This window comes from Vipera ursinii, assembly GCF_947247035.1.
Source record: "Vipera ursinii genome assembly, chromosome: 5".
NCBI classification, from domain to species: domain Eukaryota; kingdom Metazoa; phylum Chordata; class Lepidosauria; order Squamata; family Viperidae; genus Vipera; species Vipera ursinii.
The window spans coordinates 36,792,560-36,812,874 of record NC_139518.1 but is presented as its reverse complement, the minus strand read 5'-3'; the positions used below and the strand labels follow the sequence as shown (position 1 = coordinate 36,812,874).

Here is a 20,315-nt window from a genome sequence, read left to right as displayed (position 1 = left end):
TAACTGAAGATGCTGTGCTGGTAATGTACATATAATCAGGCTAGGACCTAGTCTAAATTGAATTAAAATCAATAACCTTAAAGATCCACTGTAGTTATTACCTCCAGCTTAATTACTTTCAGCATGTTAGGAGTATTAGTAAAAAATCAGCGGTTATTACAGTTCTGGGTTGCTTGAGTGATTTGAAAGAATTTATGCTATTTGTCAACAGCAATTGAAAGTATGAAAGAATAGAGTGTTACTGGACAGTCATTGTAGACCAGTTTGATACCTTAGAGCAGGGCTTTTCAACCTTTTCACCCATTGTACCATTTTTAGGATATGGCAACATCCGAGTACCACCAGTCACCTAGCAAGGTGTCAAAAACTTGATGACCAAAAAATGAAACAAAAAAAAAAACAAAAAGGAAAAAAGTGAAGAACAGGTAGTCCTTGACTTACAACTTACGACTTACAACAGTGACTCTTTGAAGTTACAATGGCACTGAAAAAAGTGCCCCCAAGCCACAGCTGAGCAAAACACCTGCCTGCCCACCCGGCGGCGCTCTTCTTCCTGTACGAGGTTTTCATTGTTGAGAGCATTTCTGTTGTGGATTGGCAGCAGGGGTGGGGTGTTTGGTTTTTGTCCCCCCCCCCCCGTCTGCTGGGTGGTTGCAGCAGGTTTTGGTCATTTCACATGACTCTGGGACACTGTGACTGTCATAAATATGAAACAGTTGCCAAGCATCTGAATGTAAATCACAAGACCCTGGGGATGCTGCAACATTCCAGCTGATCGGTGCTTCTTCTGGGCTCAGCAGAAGTGCTAGGATCAGCGCTGAGCTCCAGCTGAAGCCTGGCGCTGAACCTGGTGCTTCTGCTGAGTCCTGAAAGCCCTGCAGCTCTAGCCATCTCTGGCTCAGGCTTCTGCAGTGCTGCCACCGCTTCAGCTCATTCCCCTCCCCCACTACCATTTTTCTAGGATGGTTGCGTACCACCTGCCAGGTACCAATGTACCACAGGTGGTACCCATACCACTGGTTGAAAAGCCCTGCCTTAGAGAACTGGTTAGATTACTACATTCTCAGCCAACATGTAATTTATGTGTTTTTGGAACTGTAATCCAAATATATCTGGAGCACCAGATAGGGAGTGATGGACTCATTATACATATTCATTGGAGAAATCAAATTCATAATCTCAAAATGTGCACAGACTGGAATTTAAAAAAAACTTTGTGAAAATAACTGAAATTATTTGTGCAGTTGAATTATCAAGAAGACATCATCAACCTTCTTCTAGATTGTGGAGCTGATGTGAATAAATGCAGTGATGAAGGATTATCAACTTTGTCCATGTGTGTTATTCAATATTTCCCTGCAGAAGGATTTCAGCCCAATATTGCTGAAAGGAATATCTTTACAAAAGAGGTTAGTCCTTCATAATATATACATCTGAAATAAAATCCAGCAAGATGTTTCATACTTTTCATTTTCAATACAGAGAGCATGCACTTAACTGAATTGTCCTGATTATATGGAATAAAGAGGCATATGCAAGAGATGTAAACTTATCCCCATGATTTGTATTAACCAACCACACTGGTTACCATTGTGCTAAATTCAGTGGAAAGTATTGGATTTTCTTTTTGAAATTGTCTGGGGTCTTCGTATTTGTGAAACTGCATTTCTCAAATGAAAGTCAAACATGCTAATAAGGGTTTAACTTGGTTGCCAAGCTATACACAGTAGGAATGGAGTTACCCACAAGTCCAAATATTCTTTGCTTAAAATGCTTATTTGTGTATATCGTGGTATTTGCTCTACTGCTCTATCTTAAATCCCTTAATAGCTTGGATTAGAGCTCTTCTATAGTGATTGGTCCCTAAGTGTCTTTTTTCTCACTTTAGTTTTATAATATAAAGTGCAGCCAGAGCTTATTAAAACTTTTTAAAAAGTATTTATGATTTTTAGATGTTTTGTTTTCAAAAACCAAATAGCAGTTATTGCCATTAAAAGATAGTGATGTTTTCATCTTTCCTGTCTATAATCTAGTGATATATGTCTCTGTGTGTGTGTTTGTGTGTATACACACATACATATACATCATACATACATACAGATTTAAGGTGCTGGTACTTACCTTTAAAGCCCTACATGGCTTAGGACCGGGATACTTGCAGGACCATCTGCTGCCGGGAACGAATTCCCATCGCCCAGTACGCTCACACAGAGAGGGCCTCCTCAGGATACTGTCGGCTAGACAATGTCGGTTGGCGACCCCCAGGGGGAGAGCCTTCTCTGTGGGAGCGCCAGCCCTATGGAACCAACTCCCCCCTGAGCTTCGGATGGCCCCAGATCTCCAGTCCTTTCGCCGCAGCCTCAAAACACTCCTTTTCCACCTGGCTGACCTGGACTGACAGGGATTTTAATTATGTTTTTAATTTTTAACTCTAATTTTTAATTTATTTTAATTTTAATTTATTGTACAGGGGCCTTTAATTTTAATTTTATCTTAACTTCTGTATTTATTGTATGTTATTGTTGTTAGCCGCCCTGAGTCCTTCGGGAGATAGGGCGGCATATAAGTCCCAATAATAAATAAATAAATAAATAAATAAATAAATAAATAAATAAATAAATACACACATATATACATATACATACAACACACACACACACACACACACACATGCATAGTCTGAAGTCATATGAAGCTGCAAGTCTGGTGAGTATTTGTGGACAGGAGAGTACGGTATTTGAGTTCCATAATGGATGGATGGATGGATGGATGGATGGAAGGAAGGAAAGAAGGAAGGAAGGAAGGAAGGTGATATAATGAAATCACATGTGCAAAATTTTGGTAGAATGTTACCTCTTTACTATTTTGCATAATAACCTGGTGATAGAAATGTATGTATCTGCACATTAAAATATATCCTAATAATATATTGTCTTCTTGACAAGATATAGTTGTTAATTTTATAAGTGATTATCTTACTTTTTTTACTTTATATAGTTAGAAGACGTCCTTGAAGAAATGTCTAAAGAATCTATACAGTCAGAGATATCTCAGTTATCTGAAGCGAGTACAAATACTACCAGTGCAGTATCAGTTGAAGCGTTGTCATTCTCAGTTGAAAATACAGAATTTGTCCCAGATGTTGAAATTAAGTCATCAGAGGAAACAGATAATGGAGAAAAGGGCTCTGGGACAATTTGTGGTATTTACAACTACAAAATTAAGATTTCTCCAGAAACTATGCATCATGGTGCAGTTGTTCTTAGCCAGCATATGTTACAAACTAACTGTTACCCAGACTCAGGGGAAACTATTCATCAGGAAGGCACCTTAAGGAAAATGGCAGCATCATTAACAGAGTAAGTGAACAGAGATGGATCAACTGAAGTACCATGGTCAAGGCAATCCCTGTGTTTTTCTGAAGATAATTAGATTGTTAGAAGTTAATTTTGTAAGTGAAGTGTTTCTATAAATAAAGGTTGAGGGAGGTCTTATGAAAATCGTGCAATATGTACTGTTATAAAAACTTGCTAGCAATACTGCAAAACTTTTTGATCACTTGGTAATGGTATTATAATTCTCTTTTACTGCAAACTTTGAATATGGTGTGAAATATTGGACAGATTATGTTAATGGTTACAATTTAGTGTCAGTTTGTTTAGCTTTCTTCACTCACTTCAAAAACAGCTTTTTGTTTCCATAAAAATCACTTCGTATTTTCTGTCTTTAAATCTTAACATTGCTTGCTCTCTTTTACTTTATTCTTTGCAATTACGCATTAAGCAGTATATTTTTATTAGTTATATCTTTTGCAGCACACTTTCTTTTTTAAGCATTGTTCCGTAGTCTCAGTTCATCCTTTTTCATATTTTCATAATTCTACACACCTCAATAATACTCTGTAGTTAGTCCTTTTTGCTCTGTTCTAAGCCACTTCCACATCATCTTTCCTTACAACTTTTCCCATTCATTTAGTACTTGAGCTCCTTCTTTATGCAGTTTTTCTACTTTTGTTGTAGTTTCTTTCACTGTTTTTCATTCCATGTCTATTTTCCTAAAGTTCCTCTTTTAACACTACTAGAAATATTCTACTTCAGCTCTTATTTCCTTCAGTTCTTTATAGGTTTATGTCCATTCTTTCCTAGTTTCCTCTTGATTCTACCAAAAAAGTGTCTAGCTCACATCTAGAGCCTCTCATTATTCTTGTATATATCATAAATAATCAAATGTTTAGATATATCTTTGTTCCTTTGACATATTTACACATTTATAGAATAATACTTAATGAATAACAAAACAATGCGTGAGAATGGTAATTGATATTTATTAACAAAAAGGCATATTTGTTTGAAACACAATGCATTTGTGTCTCGAACAAATATGCTTTTTATTAACAAATATGAATTACCATTCTCATGTATTCCTGGGGCTCCAAATGATACATTAACTTTTTATGTACTCTCTTTTCTTGCTTTCACCCATCCATTTAATATACTTAAGAATGATTTCCCTCCTGGAACATACTCATTCAGAATATTGCCCATTCCCCCACTTCAAAATTCATCCTGATTCTTTCGTTTTCACCATTCAGTGTTACCTAGTATATAACTGTTATTATTAACCTATGCATTAATAATACAGCAGACCTTTTGGAGGGTCTGCTGTAATGACTAGCTGTTGCTAAGTTATTGGTTATAAACTGAGGACTTTCTGTATGGCTTTTGTCAGTTGAAGCTTTCATTATCAGAAAAAATATTCCTTACTAATGATTAGGATACTATTCCAATTATGCAATTTTGGCCAGTATGTCACAGTATGTACATGCTGTATGTATGAACTTTAAATATGCTAATAATAATCTATGCAGGCTGGGCTCTTATTTAGAGACAACCTTGTAACCTATCTTTTTGTTGCCTGCATCCCATCAATTAGAAAAGCCTGCAAAAGAAAAAAAGTATCTTCGTAGAGATGAGGATCTGGTTATAGAACTTCTTATCTGCTTGTGTAGCATTATGCATAATAATCTTTTCAGTTTTTAGGTATTGACATGGATCTTTTTTCTGCTGGATTTTAGACAAAAAAAGAGAATGTCTATAATTAAAGTGCTCCTAGGGAGAGGTGCTGATCCAAATATTTCCAACATCCCAATGCATGTACTGTTCTTTGCTGTTAAAGCCGCTGATGCAGCAGCTGTGCAAATACTTCTAGAAGCTGGAGCACGGACTGACATACGACTTCCAACCAGAGTAGGATGCTGTGTTTTTTATGGGATAGTTCTCAATTAAAAGCTACAGTTTTAGCTTATGATAGGAAGTGAATGCTCTGATATAAATTTTAATACTTGCAGTGCGCATCACAAATGTAGACCAAAACCAAGAGTTTGTTACCTTGTCACATACTTATGAAATCTGTTTTTGTCCTCTGAATCAGGTAGCAAATAAAAAGGGTTATTTTAGTCCCAAGTGAGTAGTGACTGAGTTAGTGTATAATAAGTTTTTATTTATTTTATTTATTTGTCAAATTTAGAGATTACTTGTCTCACTCTCAGAGCTAGTTTATTGTCTGGACATTGCCTAGTTAGTGATTTCTAATTCAAAATTGGGTATCAAAATGAGATTGCAATAAAGTTACATTGGTCTATTGAAAGTGTTTTCCTATAAAAATAAGTTGTAAGAGTAGGTAAGTTGTTGAAAGTCTTATCTGTGTATCCTTCCAGTGTTATTGGAAGTTCATAATTGTTTAAAAAAGTAGATAAATATTTGAAACCCACTTATTTCAATGATTTGTGCTTTAAGCATATAAACTTACTCTAGTTGCACATAAATTGTTTATGATGCCTTGTATTAATTTAAAAAAAATGTTCTCTGTTCCTGTTTCATTGCTACTGATTAATCATTTTAGTAGCTTGGTTCAGAAACACTTTTAGTGTATTAAGCTGGCGTATAACAAAGAAGGTTGATTGTATTTGTTGAAAATATTTAGTTTTTGATAATAATGACTTGAGGCAATTATATTCCCCAAGGTTTCATTCTCTTTAGTTCTTAAAATTTAGCTAATATGCAGCGAATGCTCATTTGAAAGCTGGAATACCTTTTTGTCGTAATGAGCATTTAATGGACTGAGTGCGTGCAATGGTGAAATGTTTTTGTGACTTGTGTTTTGCTTTGGGAATAAATGCAGCATTTGTTTTCCCAGCTTCGGGGTGTGGCTCCACTTCATATTGCTGCTGCCCTTCCTGGTGTAGAAGGGATTGTAATCACAGAATTGCTACTTAATGCTGCTGCAGATCCTGATGTAAGGGCAGAAGATGAGAAAGATAAATTCCGGCTAGATAAGATTCCAATGAAGGTATTTATTTTTTTTAAATTAAATAAATCAGAACAAAGAGAAAAACACACAAAAACAATAATGAAATGAAGAATAATAGACAAAAAGCAATACAACAACATGTATATACAAACACACACACATAGACACATACACAGAAAAAGAGAGTGAAATAGAGAGGGGGAAGAGAGGCTTCTTATACCTATAAATTTGGCCTATTCAATTGTCTTTCCAACTTGAAGTAGTATTCTTTTATCACGTTTGCTGTCCAAGTATCAGTTTCTATACAATAGATTCTATGACAGTAGGCCTATACTATATTGTAATCCATGTAGAAGAGGTGAGAAAAAAAACCAAAACAGCTTGTACATGACAAAGTGATATAAAATAAAATTCATAATGCAATTATTTAATGACATGCTGTATGCTGAAATAGTGTTTTAACCAACTAATTCTAAGAAGTGAGTTTGCAATGATACATATTTAGGTAGAGTTGCCTTTTCAAATATATAATCTTATTTTATTTGTCGACTTGCATGGTACTTCGATTGCAAAGAAATTCTAGGCAGCTTACACAACAAGATTAAAGTATTAAATAATAATAACTACACATTTTGAAGGAAAAATAACAAAAATATAGATTTAAATATAATTTTATAGCAAATTTCACTGACTACTTTGTTGCTTGGATCCTATAAAGCAACAATAGAGTTGAACATCTATGATTAAGAGGATACCTGGGTAACATCTTAAACTGCTACTGTGGAGGACCACTACTAAGTAGTTGCTGCACTGAAATTAATTAGTAATGTGATGTAGTATAAAGCAACTATGCATGCATAAACACAACTCATGGGGCATATGGAAACTGTAGTAAATACCTGCTTACTAAGTCTTAAGAACAGTTAAATCACTGTCTTAGAGAGGCCAGATGAGTGTGTATTTGGTCCATAGACTGAGATCATTTGTGAAAATAGGCTGAACATCAGGGAGAACAGGCTTAAGGGAAGAATGCCCTACTCCTTAGAAAATTCCCATCCCCAACCATCAATTTTTTTCTTTGTAGGAAATGACAGGGAACAACATTCATGGCTCCTCAATTGAGTTATCTAATTCTCTTTTTTAGTTTGATATTGGTGAATCAGTATCTTTCATGAAAATGAATAATGAAAGTGGACCACCCAAACGTTACTACAAAGAATGTACTATTGTCCCAGAGGAAGGTGGGAGGACACCTCTTCATATTGCCTGTGAGAGGGAAGACAATAATATGGTAAGTGATAGTTATTGACATTCTCTTTTACAAATTCTATTGTCCCTTCTCAGTTTTTGAATAGCACATTTTGTATTGGTAAGAGTTTTATTTTGTAAAAGGAGGAAGTCTGTGGTCAACTAGTTCCAACTTACCAATATGGACATTTAATATTTAAGCCTGAGCTCAAATTCTTTGAGGAATTTCAATCATATGGAATAAATGGATATCCTGGACATATTAAATCTAATGCAGATCGCTGGTGTAATTCGTTTTAACTTACCATCTGTTTAAATCTTTCGCCCAAGTGTTAAATGTGTATAGAATATTAATACAGGAAAAATGGAATAGTAGCAAAAGGACAATCTGAATTTTTGGGCCATTGTCAGAAATAAAATCATTGGGCATCTTGTTCTGGAAAAACTTTTAAATGAACAGCTGAGCAGCTTTGAGGTAATAGGGAGGCCACATGAGAGAATCAGCCTATCTCCAGAATGGTATCCAGACCAAGGAGACTGTATCCTAGGAATTGTATATAGAGAGAATGGATTATAATAGTGTATATGATATGCTGATCAGATATTTGGCATGGGATCAAGGGTGATATGAAGAAACGTAGGCCTTCACATCTATTCTAAGGTGAATCGAAAGATTTGGAGAAGGAAATGGGTAAAGTACTTTAAAATGATCAGTGGCTGGCTTTTATGGTAGAATTACATCATTTTTCTCTAAGAATGGTGGGATGTATTACAGACCACAGTGCTGCATTCTCTCCATTTCTACTATTCTTATGTGGCGTGAATTTCCTATCTATTTCTTACAATAGCATAGGATTCCTTCACCATGATAGAAGAGGAAACCCTTCCTCACTGTATTCCCAGTTTAAATCAACGCATCAGAGATACATAAGGGATGAAAATATGCTTTGGTCCACTACCATTAGCCATAATTCATATATCCAATGGGAGTTGCATTTCAAGGATATCTGGGATTTTCAGGGATTTTTGGAAGGCCAGAAGGGTTGGGCCTGGAATGACAGGATTTCCACTCTCTAGTTTTATATTGCTACCATCAGTTTTATAAATACAAAATTAAATAATCTAACATGCTAACATCTCATGTACAATTAGATAAATGTAATTGTATCAGGCCTCTTTCCATCAAAGTTTACTTTGCTAATATGTACACAGGTAAATATAGGTTGTAATGAATTCCTGGTAAAGGAATATAGGATTTCAACTTAAGATGCTTTGTTTTGCTAACACTAGTTGTAGCTGCTCAATTTTCAGCTCATAATGGAAAACAAAATCTGGAATAATATCATTTTGCAAAATACAATTTATCTTAAGTAGAAGTTCAGGTTTTTGATTTTTACTTCTGCAGTTGGATTACCTTCTGCTACTTAATTCCTTATTTGCCTCCCTTTACTCAATACACAGAGAGTTATAAATATAGGTTTGCTTCCTCACCATCTGCTATTTACTGACATAGATTCCTATGAGACACCTGAGAATCCCACATTTTATAATTAACCAGATACAAAACCATTCAGTTCATCTACTGATAATTTGCATAAAAATATTAAGTATTGGTTAAGATCCAGAGAGCTACATTAATTGTACCTTCTTCGATAAATCTATTACAGATGCTACTTTTAGGAAGACTCTGTTTTAAATATAATGAACTGAGCCATGAGAGCAACTTTTCAGCCCTGTGTGTGGCCCAACACATTATCTTTATTTCCTTAACGAAGTTTCCCTGTCATTCATTAAACTAACTGATGCATTAAATATTTGTTTTTTATGTTAATTAGATTACTGGCTACAAAATTTAGTTGGGAAAAATAAATATGCCAAAAGCTTTACAGGTAGTCCTTGATTTATGACCATAGTTGGAACCAGAATTTCCATAGCTAAGTGATTTGCTTATTAAGTGAGTTGCATCTGATTTTACAACCTTTTTGCCACAGTTGTTAAGCAAATCTGGCTTTCCCTTTGACCTTGTTTATTAGAAGCCCCCTGGAAAGGTCGCAGTGGTGATGCTGTAACCATAATAAATATATGCTGGTCACCAAGTGCCCAAGTTTTGATCATGTGACTGCGTGAATATAAGTGTGAGGATTGGTCCCAAGGCAGTTTTTTTCAATACCTTTGTAACTTTGAATGGTTATTAAACAAATGATTTTAAGTCAAGGAATACTTGTATTCCTTTTTGCCTTGATATCCGTATAGTCTCAGCAACTAATAGGGTATATATTGTAATTTTATTGAAATGAACTTTTCATAAAACAGAACAAACTTTTTTTATTTCTGAGCAAAATTATTTAATGTCCTTTAATATTTAATTATTTAATGTCCTTTAAGAGCCTTGGTGGAGCAGTGGGCTAATGCCTCCTTAAGTAACACCAGCTGCCTGCAATTAGTGCAGGTTCGCATCCCACCAGGCTCAAGGTTGACTCAGCCTTCCATCCTTCCGAGGTAGGTAAAATGAGGACCCAGATTGTTGGGGGCAATAAGCTGACTTTGTAATAATGCCGCTTGGGGGGAGCCGAAAGCCCTAATAAGCAGGCATATACATAGAATGAAGGCTATTGCTAAGCACATTGGTTTGTGCTTAAAATTGTAAGCCACCCTGAGTCTTCAGAGAAGGGCGGGATATAAATGGGATTAAAATAAAAAAATAAAAATAAATATTTCAAAGTTTTGTTTTATTGTATGTTGAAATCAGCAAGAGCTGATTTTTCTGTCTTGGTTTTATTACCTATTACTGGTGGTCATTGCTGTTTGTTGTTATTCATTATCTTGTTTAGTGATTATTTTTCCTATTGTTATTTATAGTAAATTATTCATTTGGTCAAACCTTTCTACTACTTGTTATTAATTCCTTTTTATATTCTTCCCTTCTTGCTGACCACAGGGATCTGAGATGAGTATAAGTGAAGGTTAAGACATAATAAAGATACATACCACAGGGATTGGCAAAGTTATTGGGGAGATAATTATATTCTCTCTCTTCTGCTTATATCCTACTGCTTTGCAGTAATTATCTTGATGAAAATTCTCTGTCCCAGATTGTTGAGTAGGATGGAACAGCTCTTTTCATTCCTGGAAATGGGAACTTCTTTCTCCAAGGGCTGAGCAATCCAGTTTATGAGCCTAGCTTTTTTCTGAAGAGAATATTGACTTTAAAAGATAACAAAAACACCTCTTCTTCATGCTTTAGGTGCCACTCTTGTAATAATTTGCATAACTTTTATTGAATTAATCAGAGTAAAGGAAAAATTGCTGTGGAGTGTATAATCTAAAGAAAATCAAAGGCAGAGATGAGGAAAAGTTTATGTATAATTGTAAAGGTAAAGGTAAAGGTTCCCCCGCACATGCGTGCTAGTCATTTCCAACTCTAGGGGCCGGTGCTCATCTCTGTTTCAAAGCCGAAGAGCCAGCGCTTGTCCGAGGACGTCTCCGTGGTCATGTGGCTGGCATGACTAGATGCCAAAGGCGCACGGAACGCTGTTACCTTACCACCGTAGTGGTCCCTATTTTTCTACTTGCATTTTTACGTGCTTTCGAACTGCTAGGTTGGCAGAAGCTGGGACGAGTAACAGGTGCTCACTCTGTTACGTGGCACTCGGGATTTGACCTGCCAAACTGCCGACCTTCTGATCGACAAGCTCAGCGTCCTAACCCACTGAGCCACCGCGTCCCTATGTATAATTGTAGCAGGTTACAAATTTGGCTATAATAGATTAATGGATAAAATTAGGAGATTATAGAAGTATGCACCCACATAAGGATAAAAGGTGAAAAGGTGAAACTAAAGATTTTGTAGTTTGTTCAAAATATCAGCAAAATAACTCCTCTCTGTTCAAGAATATTGGATTGCAACTTATTGCTCTCACATGTAAAAGTAAGCCAACTCTGTTTAAAACAACCTCTCTGTTCAAAAAAGAAAAGGTGATAGCTATATTGTGAGGAAATGTAAAATAAACATCTCATTTTAAAGGTGAATGATTTTGGAGAAAAACCTCTACAGTTTCTTTCAGGTAGCATATTCTGTGTCAATCTGATTTTGATCATTTAAGTGTTCTTGGAATGACCTGCTCATTATAATAGGGAGAGAAAATCTGTGCATGCAACAAGAACAGGTTGTTTCTTCTATTGAAGTGCATGAGCCATAGTAGGATAAGTTCTACATTGGATGGTCAACAGAAGATAAGGTGATTTGAAACCACTGAGGATACAAGCATGAGCTTACAAGAACTCAGAGACGCAATACTGACGTAATGAGGTCCATCAGGGCACAAAGAATTGGAGGTGACTGGATGACCAAATGATGACAGCATTCATAAATTCCCATGTCTGCCAATCAGTCTAAGAATATATTATTTACTGCTGTGACTTTGTATTCATTGTACCAACTGTTCTGGTATGAATATTTTAGATGCATGGACATAAGTAAATGTCCAATTTGCAACCAGCTTCAGCTTCCCTCCCCCAGGATAAAATAGGTATAACATTTTTGCTTTAGATTTAAAAATGTGGCTTAACTTAAATGTCTTATTTAAATCTGTCCTTATTCTTCATTTTAATTAAAAAACAGTATCTGTACTGATCTCTTTCTGTTTTATTCTCCCCAGCAGAATGCTGGCAAAGTTATTCATCATCTGTTAGATCACAATGCAAATCCAAATGTCCTGTGGAATGGCCATTCCCCTCTTTCACTAGCAGTTGCCAATGGAAATGAACAGGTGTGCAATATTTTGTCTTTCCAATCAATTTTAACAACAATTGTAAACATTATTTCAAAATCATTCTAATTGTGGCAAACTCAGAGCAGTGATTCCAATCCTTATGTCAGCATTTGTAGGTAATATACAGTATACAATGATGCTAGAGCATAAAATAGACAATAAAGATTCCTTGAAACTTACAGAAAGTTAAAAATATATACATATATTTTGAGACATGTTGATACTGATTCAGTAATCAGCTATATGGTTCAAATAATTTACAGTCAATCCTATTAGTAAGAGCTACAAATCTATTGATTTGGATTTTTAAAATTACTATTAAAATTCCATTAAGAGTTGGAGAGATCAACAGAAAATGACAGCAATTTACAGTCATGCTATCTATGTATGTTAATGTTCACATGGCTAGGATTTTTGTTTGTTAGTTTGCTTGCTTTTCTCTTTAGGAAATTGGTGATAGTAGAGGTATTTCCATGGGCAGGAGGAAGTTGAGTTCTTTTTCCTGCAGTTCTCATTTGACAATGGACAGTGCCACACAAATGTCAAATTATTTTTAACTATTATTTTGTTTGTATTTTAATTGTGAATTGGATTATGGATTTATTAATTTCAAAATACATGCTTTGTGTTCTGTGTTATATTCAGTAACAATACAAACCTTTACCACGGCCTTTAGGACAGAAAAAAAACCTGCCTAAAATACATACACCTAAAATTATTGAAACTATTAAAAAGTAAGTATAAATACAATAAAATTACATGCAAATAAAATTAATATCACAGCATTTTGCTGAAATATGGAAAGCTTGCCTACCTTCTGAAAATGTCTAAAGACCTGGCTTTTCTCTCAGGCATTGGATGATACTACCATGAGTCATAGGTCTGGTAGACAACAGTATTAATTGAATGGATAAATAGAAATAAATGTATGAATAAATAACATTTATTTGATATTCCTTAACAAATAGATGATACAAAGGAATGATTCAGATCAGAAATAGCTTTTTCTCATGCCATGACACAATATCCTTGTGTTAATGTGTATTTATTTTCTGATGCAGCCCATGGAAGCTGATTAGAGTAATAGTCAAAACGTGTACCCCATGGCCAAAGACATGTACTTGCTCCTAACGTGGACTGTGTAAAGGCTTGACAGTGCCATCCTTTCCTCAACCAGTTCTAACCCACTTTTGCTATTTTTATAAAAATACGGTATATACAAAAAATCTGTTTACATCTGTTTACTGTTTACAAAACAGTTTCAGTGCAAAGCAGTTTCTTTTTTTGGCTTTTGGCTGCAAACAAGGAAGATTAGATATTTCTCACCATATTCTTGCTATAGTTCACCATACAGTATGAACCCTTATGCTACACCAGAGTAGGACATTACTGCTGGAAGACCAGTCCTATCTAATTAGCCCCTTAGTGTGGTATGATCTTCATATTTAGCTGCTAAGGACAAGAACAAGCGGAGAAGCAGGAAAAATAGTTTTGTGTCTTTATCTGAAACCATGTAGACCTTCCCTATTTTGGTCATCCTTAATGGATAAAATCATTGCTTTAAGAATGTGGAAGCCAATTCATGGACACCAATTTCTCTCTTTAAATACCTAACAAAAATATTATGTTGGCAATTTTTAGCCCTGCCCAAAATTTGCTCAGGCAAGGCATTATACACAGATCTGAAACAATAATATTAATGTTAAAAAGAGTTTCTTTTCTTTCTCCTACTTTTAGGCAGTTGCTAAACTTCTGGCTGGTGGAGCTGATCCAAATCTACCTTTAAGCCAAAGTCTTGCAAGTGCACTGTGTGTTGTTATTAATCCTGCATATGAGCAGAGTGGGACATTAGCAACTAAGATGGCACTGGTAAGAAAAGTCTTGCATGTTTGGTACTTTTCCAAATAAAGATTGTAAACTATTTTAACCCCCTGCCGGAATAAAACTAAATGAAATAAAAGGTATTGTAATGGGGAAGCAGGATGAAAATGCCATGAATAGAGGAAAAAGGTGAAAAAAGAGGCTGTAAAGGCCCAAGGATCAAAGAATCAGAAATAGAACTTATACAGATGTTTAGTGTTACAGGGATAGATCAGCATATTGGATGGCTGAGAGAGCAGGGGGTTGAGTGAACAGTAGATAGCATTGCAAACTGATGGCTCTAATTTGTCTATCTGTCTTTTCAGTCTAATTATATATATATATATATATATATATATATATATATATATATATATATATATATATATATATGTGTGTGTGTGTGTGTGTGTGTGTGTGTGTGTGTGTGTGTGTGTATGTGTATATGTATATGTAAAGGGATGCGGTGGCTCAGTGTGTTAGGACACTGAGCTTGTTGGCAGTTTGGCGGGTCGAATCCCGAGTGCCGTGTAGCAGAGTGAGCGCCTGTTACTTGTCCCAGCTTCTGCCAACATAGCAGTTCGAAAGCACGTAAGAATACAAGTAGAAAAATAGTGACCACTACGGTGAGAAGGTAACAGCGTTCCGTGCGCCTTTGGCGTCTAGTCATACCGGCCACATGACCACGGAGACGTCCTTGGACAAGCACTGGCTCTTCGGCTTTGAAACAGAGATGAGCACCGGCCCCTAGAGTCGGAAACAACTAGCACGCATGTGCAGGGGAACCTTTACCTTATGTATATGTATACATGTCTCTCTCTCTCTCTCTCTGTGTGTGTGTGTGTGTGTGTGTGTATAAAGTATTTGTTAAGTATTTTTAGAATACATTGCTAGGCCCCAAACACGGGACAAATACTTAATACATATCTCCCTTGCCTCTCAGCTAACAAAGCGAGAAAGAGCCCGTGGCTGAGAGGTAACACAACTGCCTAATGTGCAATCAGCCCAGGTTCGAATCTCAGAAGGGTATGGCTGACTGATGAGAACAAATGAGTTTGAAATGGCCATATTAGTCTCCCTTTAATTCTTTGTTAACAATCCAATATATATTCAAAAGCAATTCAAAAGCAAATCCGAACCCACAACGATAATGACACACAACCACAAAACAGAAACCTAACTACAGCTGCAACATCAGCCACTTTAAACCCCTCCAAACCACACAATAAGCAAACTGACACCCACTATAAAAACATGGCACCACCACAAACATATTATCTTCATTTTCCCATCGTAACATAATGGTTTAAGAAGAAGATACTGAAACATTAACAAATTTTCTTTTATATCATTAATGTAATTAAGTAACATTATTAGGTTTATATGCATGTGTGTGGACACGTAAGCATTAACTGAATTGTTTGCATCTTCCTAAAGAAAAGTTGGTCATTTGGTATAGTTATGCCTTATTTCTGTATAAATGCTGGCAATAAATCAATGGCCTTCAGGTTGGACTATATTGATTTGCCTATGTGCAACATTGGTGGAAATGGTTGCATATGACTAAATGTTCTACATTTATTTTCTTCTCTACTTAGATTGATTCTCTCATAGCAGCAGGTGCAGAGATGTTGATGCCAATTACTCTTATTGATGAGTGTAGAACTGCAGTGGGGACAGTTGTGGACTATGCATATTTCAAATATTATCAGGTATCTTTTTCCATGTTTGAAAATTCAAAATATGATATATCTACAGTCCTGTGTTTTGAGGATTGTAAATTCTTGCTACTGTTCAATGAGAATCATGTATGTCAGAAAAACCTAAAGGTAACTTGAATTTAAATGTTATGTTAAGATGAGAGTGAAATACGAATGGGTGCTGAATTAATGGATCAAATATAAAAAGAACTACTACAGAAGAACTATGTTCAGGTGTATTTAATCATATGAAAAAAATCAATGAAGATTCAATACCTGAGAAGGCATGATTGAGAAGAAGAGACAGATTGAGAAAGTGATGGTTAGATGGAACTGATCCTTGATCAAGATAAGGAGGGCACAAAAAAGTAATGGGGCAATAGATATGTAAATGTGATGGAAGGAAACAAGGATGATATGTAAATGGAAAGGTATGGTGAATGGTGTTGACGTACTATAAATGAAATTTATTTAGATTTCCTTTCCCTTTCCCTTTTTTCTTGAATGTCATCTTAACTTCTTATTCTTTTTTGAATTTTACACATTGCTTATTTTGAAGTGTATTATATGTACACTTCCACAAATTTGAAAACTTTTCTCATTTTCTTTGATCAATGTACTTTGATCAACATTTGGTGGTACTGTCTTGAATTAAGTAAACCTGCTGTGTTTCACAAGCATACAGATGACTTAGGATGTAGTTGAGATGCTTTAGTAACCATCAGTGCTTCTGCCCAGAGATCTACATGTGACATAACATCAGTGCTACATTATCAAGGATGAATAATGGATAGAATGGATAGAAAGGTGGGATTCTAGGAAATAGCTCCTGGGTCTTGACAGATAGTTGTTTGTAGTTGTTTTCATCAAAATACACTGGATGTTGATGTTTTACACTTCTGTTTATAAATTACTTGCAAATAATATATTGTTACATTATAGGAAACCATACTATCAATGTCTGTTAAAGTCATATTTTTATTTATGCCAGCATGGATTAGAATCACTGATGAATTATTTTCCTTGCATATAGGAAGATGCACAAAGGGATGTTCTGGAGACTGACTTTCTAAATGTCTGCTAGGAAAACTAGAAATTAAGTAAAAAAAAACTCACATAGTTGACATTGTTCTTATCAGAAATAGGTTATAAATTCTTGTGGGAAACTGGGACATCAGAAATCACAATCACATGACTGCAACTTGCTGCAATGTCATAATCACATCTGGATGCCTAGTGCCCAGACCACAATTATGTGACTATAAGGATAGTGCAATGATTGGATCTATAAGGACCAATTATTACTACCATTTGCTCAGCTTCGTCTTACCTTTGGAAATTGCTGAATGAATGGTCATAACTCAAGGACTACCTGACTATCTGACCATATGAGTTGTGGTGGCACAGTGATTAGAATGCAGTATTGCAGGCTAATTCTGCCAACTGGCAGCAGTTCGATTCTCACCTTCCATCCTTCTGAGGTCGGTAAAAATGAGGACCCAGATTGTTGGGGGAAATATGCTGACTCTGTAAACTGCTTACAGAGGGCTGTAAAGCACTATGAAATGGTATATAAGTCTAAGTGCTATTGCTATTGCTATCTATAATTTTTATGCGCATTTCCTAGTTACATACTAAAAACAATTCTTATGTATTGTAGGATAAAAGATTGTTGCATACTCCCCTCCATTCTCTGTCACCAGCAGAGAGGGATACTTATGCATTTCGACGAAAGATGCTGGATTTTCTCAGTGATCGGCTTCGTGGGTGTGTCATTGAAAAGGAAAAACTGTGGGATGAAGAAGAACTTAGGAGAATCAAAATTGGTGAGTCCAAATTAGATTTAAATTTTTTTAAAAAACAATATGAAATAGTTCTAGACTGGGATTAGAAAACCTAGGGCAGAGGTATTTTCTTACAGCTGCAGATTATTTAAAATATGGACCTAAACTTGGGATTCATTGTCAACTTTCCTCCTAACATCTGGGGAACGTGGTAATATGTTATTTTTTGTATTTGCAAGATATACTGTGTTGAGACAAAGAGATGAGGCTAAGGATGTTGATACTTATCATGAAATCCTTCTAATGTTTAATTTCATTTTCAGACATTGAAATTCAATTTTTTAAATTAAAAAATTGGCTAATTTTGTTAACAGTTCTGAAAAAATTATTGACTCTGGCATTTAGAAAAGCAACAACAGCTCTCATGAGATCAGTTTTAATAATAGGTGGATGAAAATACCAAATCCATTATAAACCATCTGGTTGACTGTGCAGTTAATTATAATAGGGGAAAATAGTGAAAACTGAACAATTCAAGATACCCTATGGAAATAACATTAATGAGACTGGGTGAAGATGATCACTACAGAAACTGGAGCATACTTCAGGCTGACAACATCAAGCACCCTATAATCAAGAGGGAGATAGAAATGAATACAGTATGAGAGTAATGAAGATCTTAAAATCCAAACTCAGTGTTAGGGTCCCCTCAGAGGCTGGTTCGGAGGAGGAGGAGGGAGAGTTGGAGCTGAGACCATCTGACAGGGAAGGCATGCCAGGGGCTGAGGACAATGCTGCCCCAGGCCTTCAGGCATTGGAGGATGTGGTCAACCAGATGGAGAGCTGCCTGCCTGCACAGACCCAGGAGGATTGGTTGCTGACTGGCAGTGGTGCTGATAGGCAGCCAATCTCCTCTGATGAGGAACAGCTGCCTACTCCACTTGATCCAAAGGCAGGAGAGTGGAGCATAGGCAAGCACAGAGAAGGCTGCAAGGCTACTTGGGAGGAGGTCACCTCACCCCTCCTCACAAGGAATACCTGGAGGGAGGTAACCTGAGAAGCCGTGGGGAGTTGGTTTTTCTAGGAGCAATTGTTTGCTTTGGCTTACACTCCCTTCTTGTGCCTGTTGCTGTTTGCCTTGCCTTGCTTGGAAAATTGCTCTTCACATTTTGTTTTGGACCCCATCCTTCTCTTGTGGCCTATGTTTGGCCGCTGCTTCACTTAGGCTTTGGAACTGCTTCTTTTCGGGGACCTGTTTCAATTGTCCTTGTCTTGTGCCTGGATCCTGCCTGGTGGATTGGACTTGGAATACTGGACCTTGCCCTGTGAGCATGCTCCTACTCTGTGGGCTGTCTTTGTACTATAGGGGCTGTTGTTTGGGGGAATGAGGGTGGATGCCTTCAGGGTAGCATCAGGGTGGAGCTTTACTGATTGTTGGAGGGCCATTGGCTGGAACACTGGTTAAGAGAAATAAAGAACTCTTTAGAGGCCTGCCTTGTCTTGACCATCTGGGTCATAACACTCAGCTGAGGAAGTATCAAGACAATTAACACCTGGATAATTCCAGTCATTAGATGTACAGCTTGAATGGAGGACTGGAGTCAAGCATAACTAAAAGCCCTGAATAGAAAGAGCAGAAAAATAATGGCAATGAGCTATGCCCTTCATACACACAGCAATGCTGATAGATTGTTCTTACCAACGATATAGGTGAATAAGGAATGTTGCAAGCACACCAGACAGTTGAAGGAGAAAAAAGGGCATTGGAAGAATATCTGAAGGAGACTGAAGATGATATACTAAAGCTTGGATACTCAGTATTGTGGGCTTACTGAGTTGTGGAGAGACAAACTATCCTTCAAGAAAGACCAAATGAAGAATAAGAAAGAGACATGGCAAGGCAAAATTTTGCAAAGCCAGTACGCTTCAAAAAAGAGCAGGAAAAATAAATAACTACAGGACCTGGCTATGGCTATGAGCAGAAAAGTTGAAGAAAGAAACAGAGGGGCTAATAACGGCTGCACAGGACCAAGCCTTAAGAACAAATGCACCCAAAGCCAGAATTGGAGAAGACATCAACAGAGAGCAAAAGCCACCTCTGCAAAGAAGCTGAAGAAGTATTGGACCCTTAGTTAGCTGCTGCACAAAGATTGCAAGGACTGACTATAAACAATGGCATGACAAAGTAGCAACAATGGTGTGTTGGAATATTTTCAAGACATACCATTTGCCCACAGGGAAGAACTGGTGGGACCATAAAATACTGAAAGTAATACAAAATGAAGAAGTAATGTGTTCTGGGAATTTAGCATTCAGACAGACAAGCACCTGCTATATAACACTCCAGACTTAACAATTGTCGATAAGAAGGACAAAAAAAGTCTGGATCGTGGATGTGGCAGTACCTGGAGACAGCAGAAGAGAAGAGAAAGAACTGGAGAAGATCACAAATACAATGATCTGCAAATAGAAATAGAATGATTGTGGCAAAAGAAAGGAAAGATAGTACCAATAGTTATAGGTGCCTTGGGTGCAATCTCAAAACTTCTGGAGCAACATTTGAATACCATCAGTATTGATAAAATCACCATCAGTCAATCGCAAAAGGAATTATTTGGAACAGCTTACATCTGGCAAATACA

The 20,315-nt window shown here is 36.5% G+C and overlaps 1 protein-coding gene across 1 annotated transcript in view; it reads left to right on the top strand.

Annotated features, from left to right (window-relative positions):
- ANKMY1 (ankyrin repeat and MYND domain containing 1) overlaps nucleotides 1-20,315 on the top strand; it is a gene marked incomplete at both ends in the record, with an annotated part of 40,417 nt that overhangs the window by 10,899 nt on the left and 9,203 nt on the right. Inside the window, 9 exons of the mRNA XM_083363278.1 lie at nucleotides 1,245-1,409; nucleotides 2,998-3,359; nucleotides 5,075-5,246; nucleotides 6,196-6,348; nucleotides 7,454-7,600; nucleotides 12,219-12,326; nucleotides 14,067-14,198; nucleotides 15,788-15,901; nucleotides 17,550-17,715. Of these exons, the coding sequence (XP_083219404.1) occupies nucleotides 1,245-1,409; nucleotides 2,998-3,359; nucleotides 5,075-5,246; nucleotides 6,196-6,348; nucleotides 7,454-7,600; nucleotides 12,219-12,326; nucleotides 14,067-14,198; nucleotides 15,788-15,901; nucleotides 17,550-17,715 (1,519 nt within the window). The remainder of the gene's footprint in view (nucleotides 1-1,244; nucleotides 1,410-2,997; nucleotides 3,360-5,074; nucleotides 5,247-6,195; nucleotides 6,349-7,453; nucleotides 7,601-12,218; nucleotides 12,327-14,066; nucleotides 14,199-15,787; nucleotides 15,902-17,549; nucleotides 17,716-20,315) is intronic.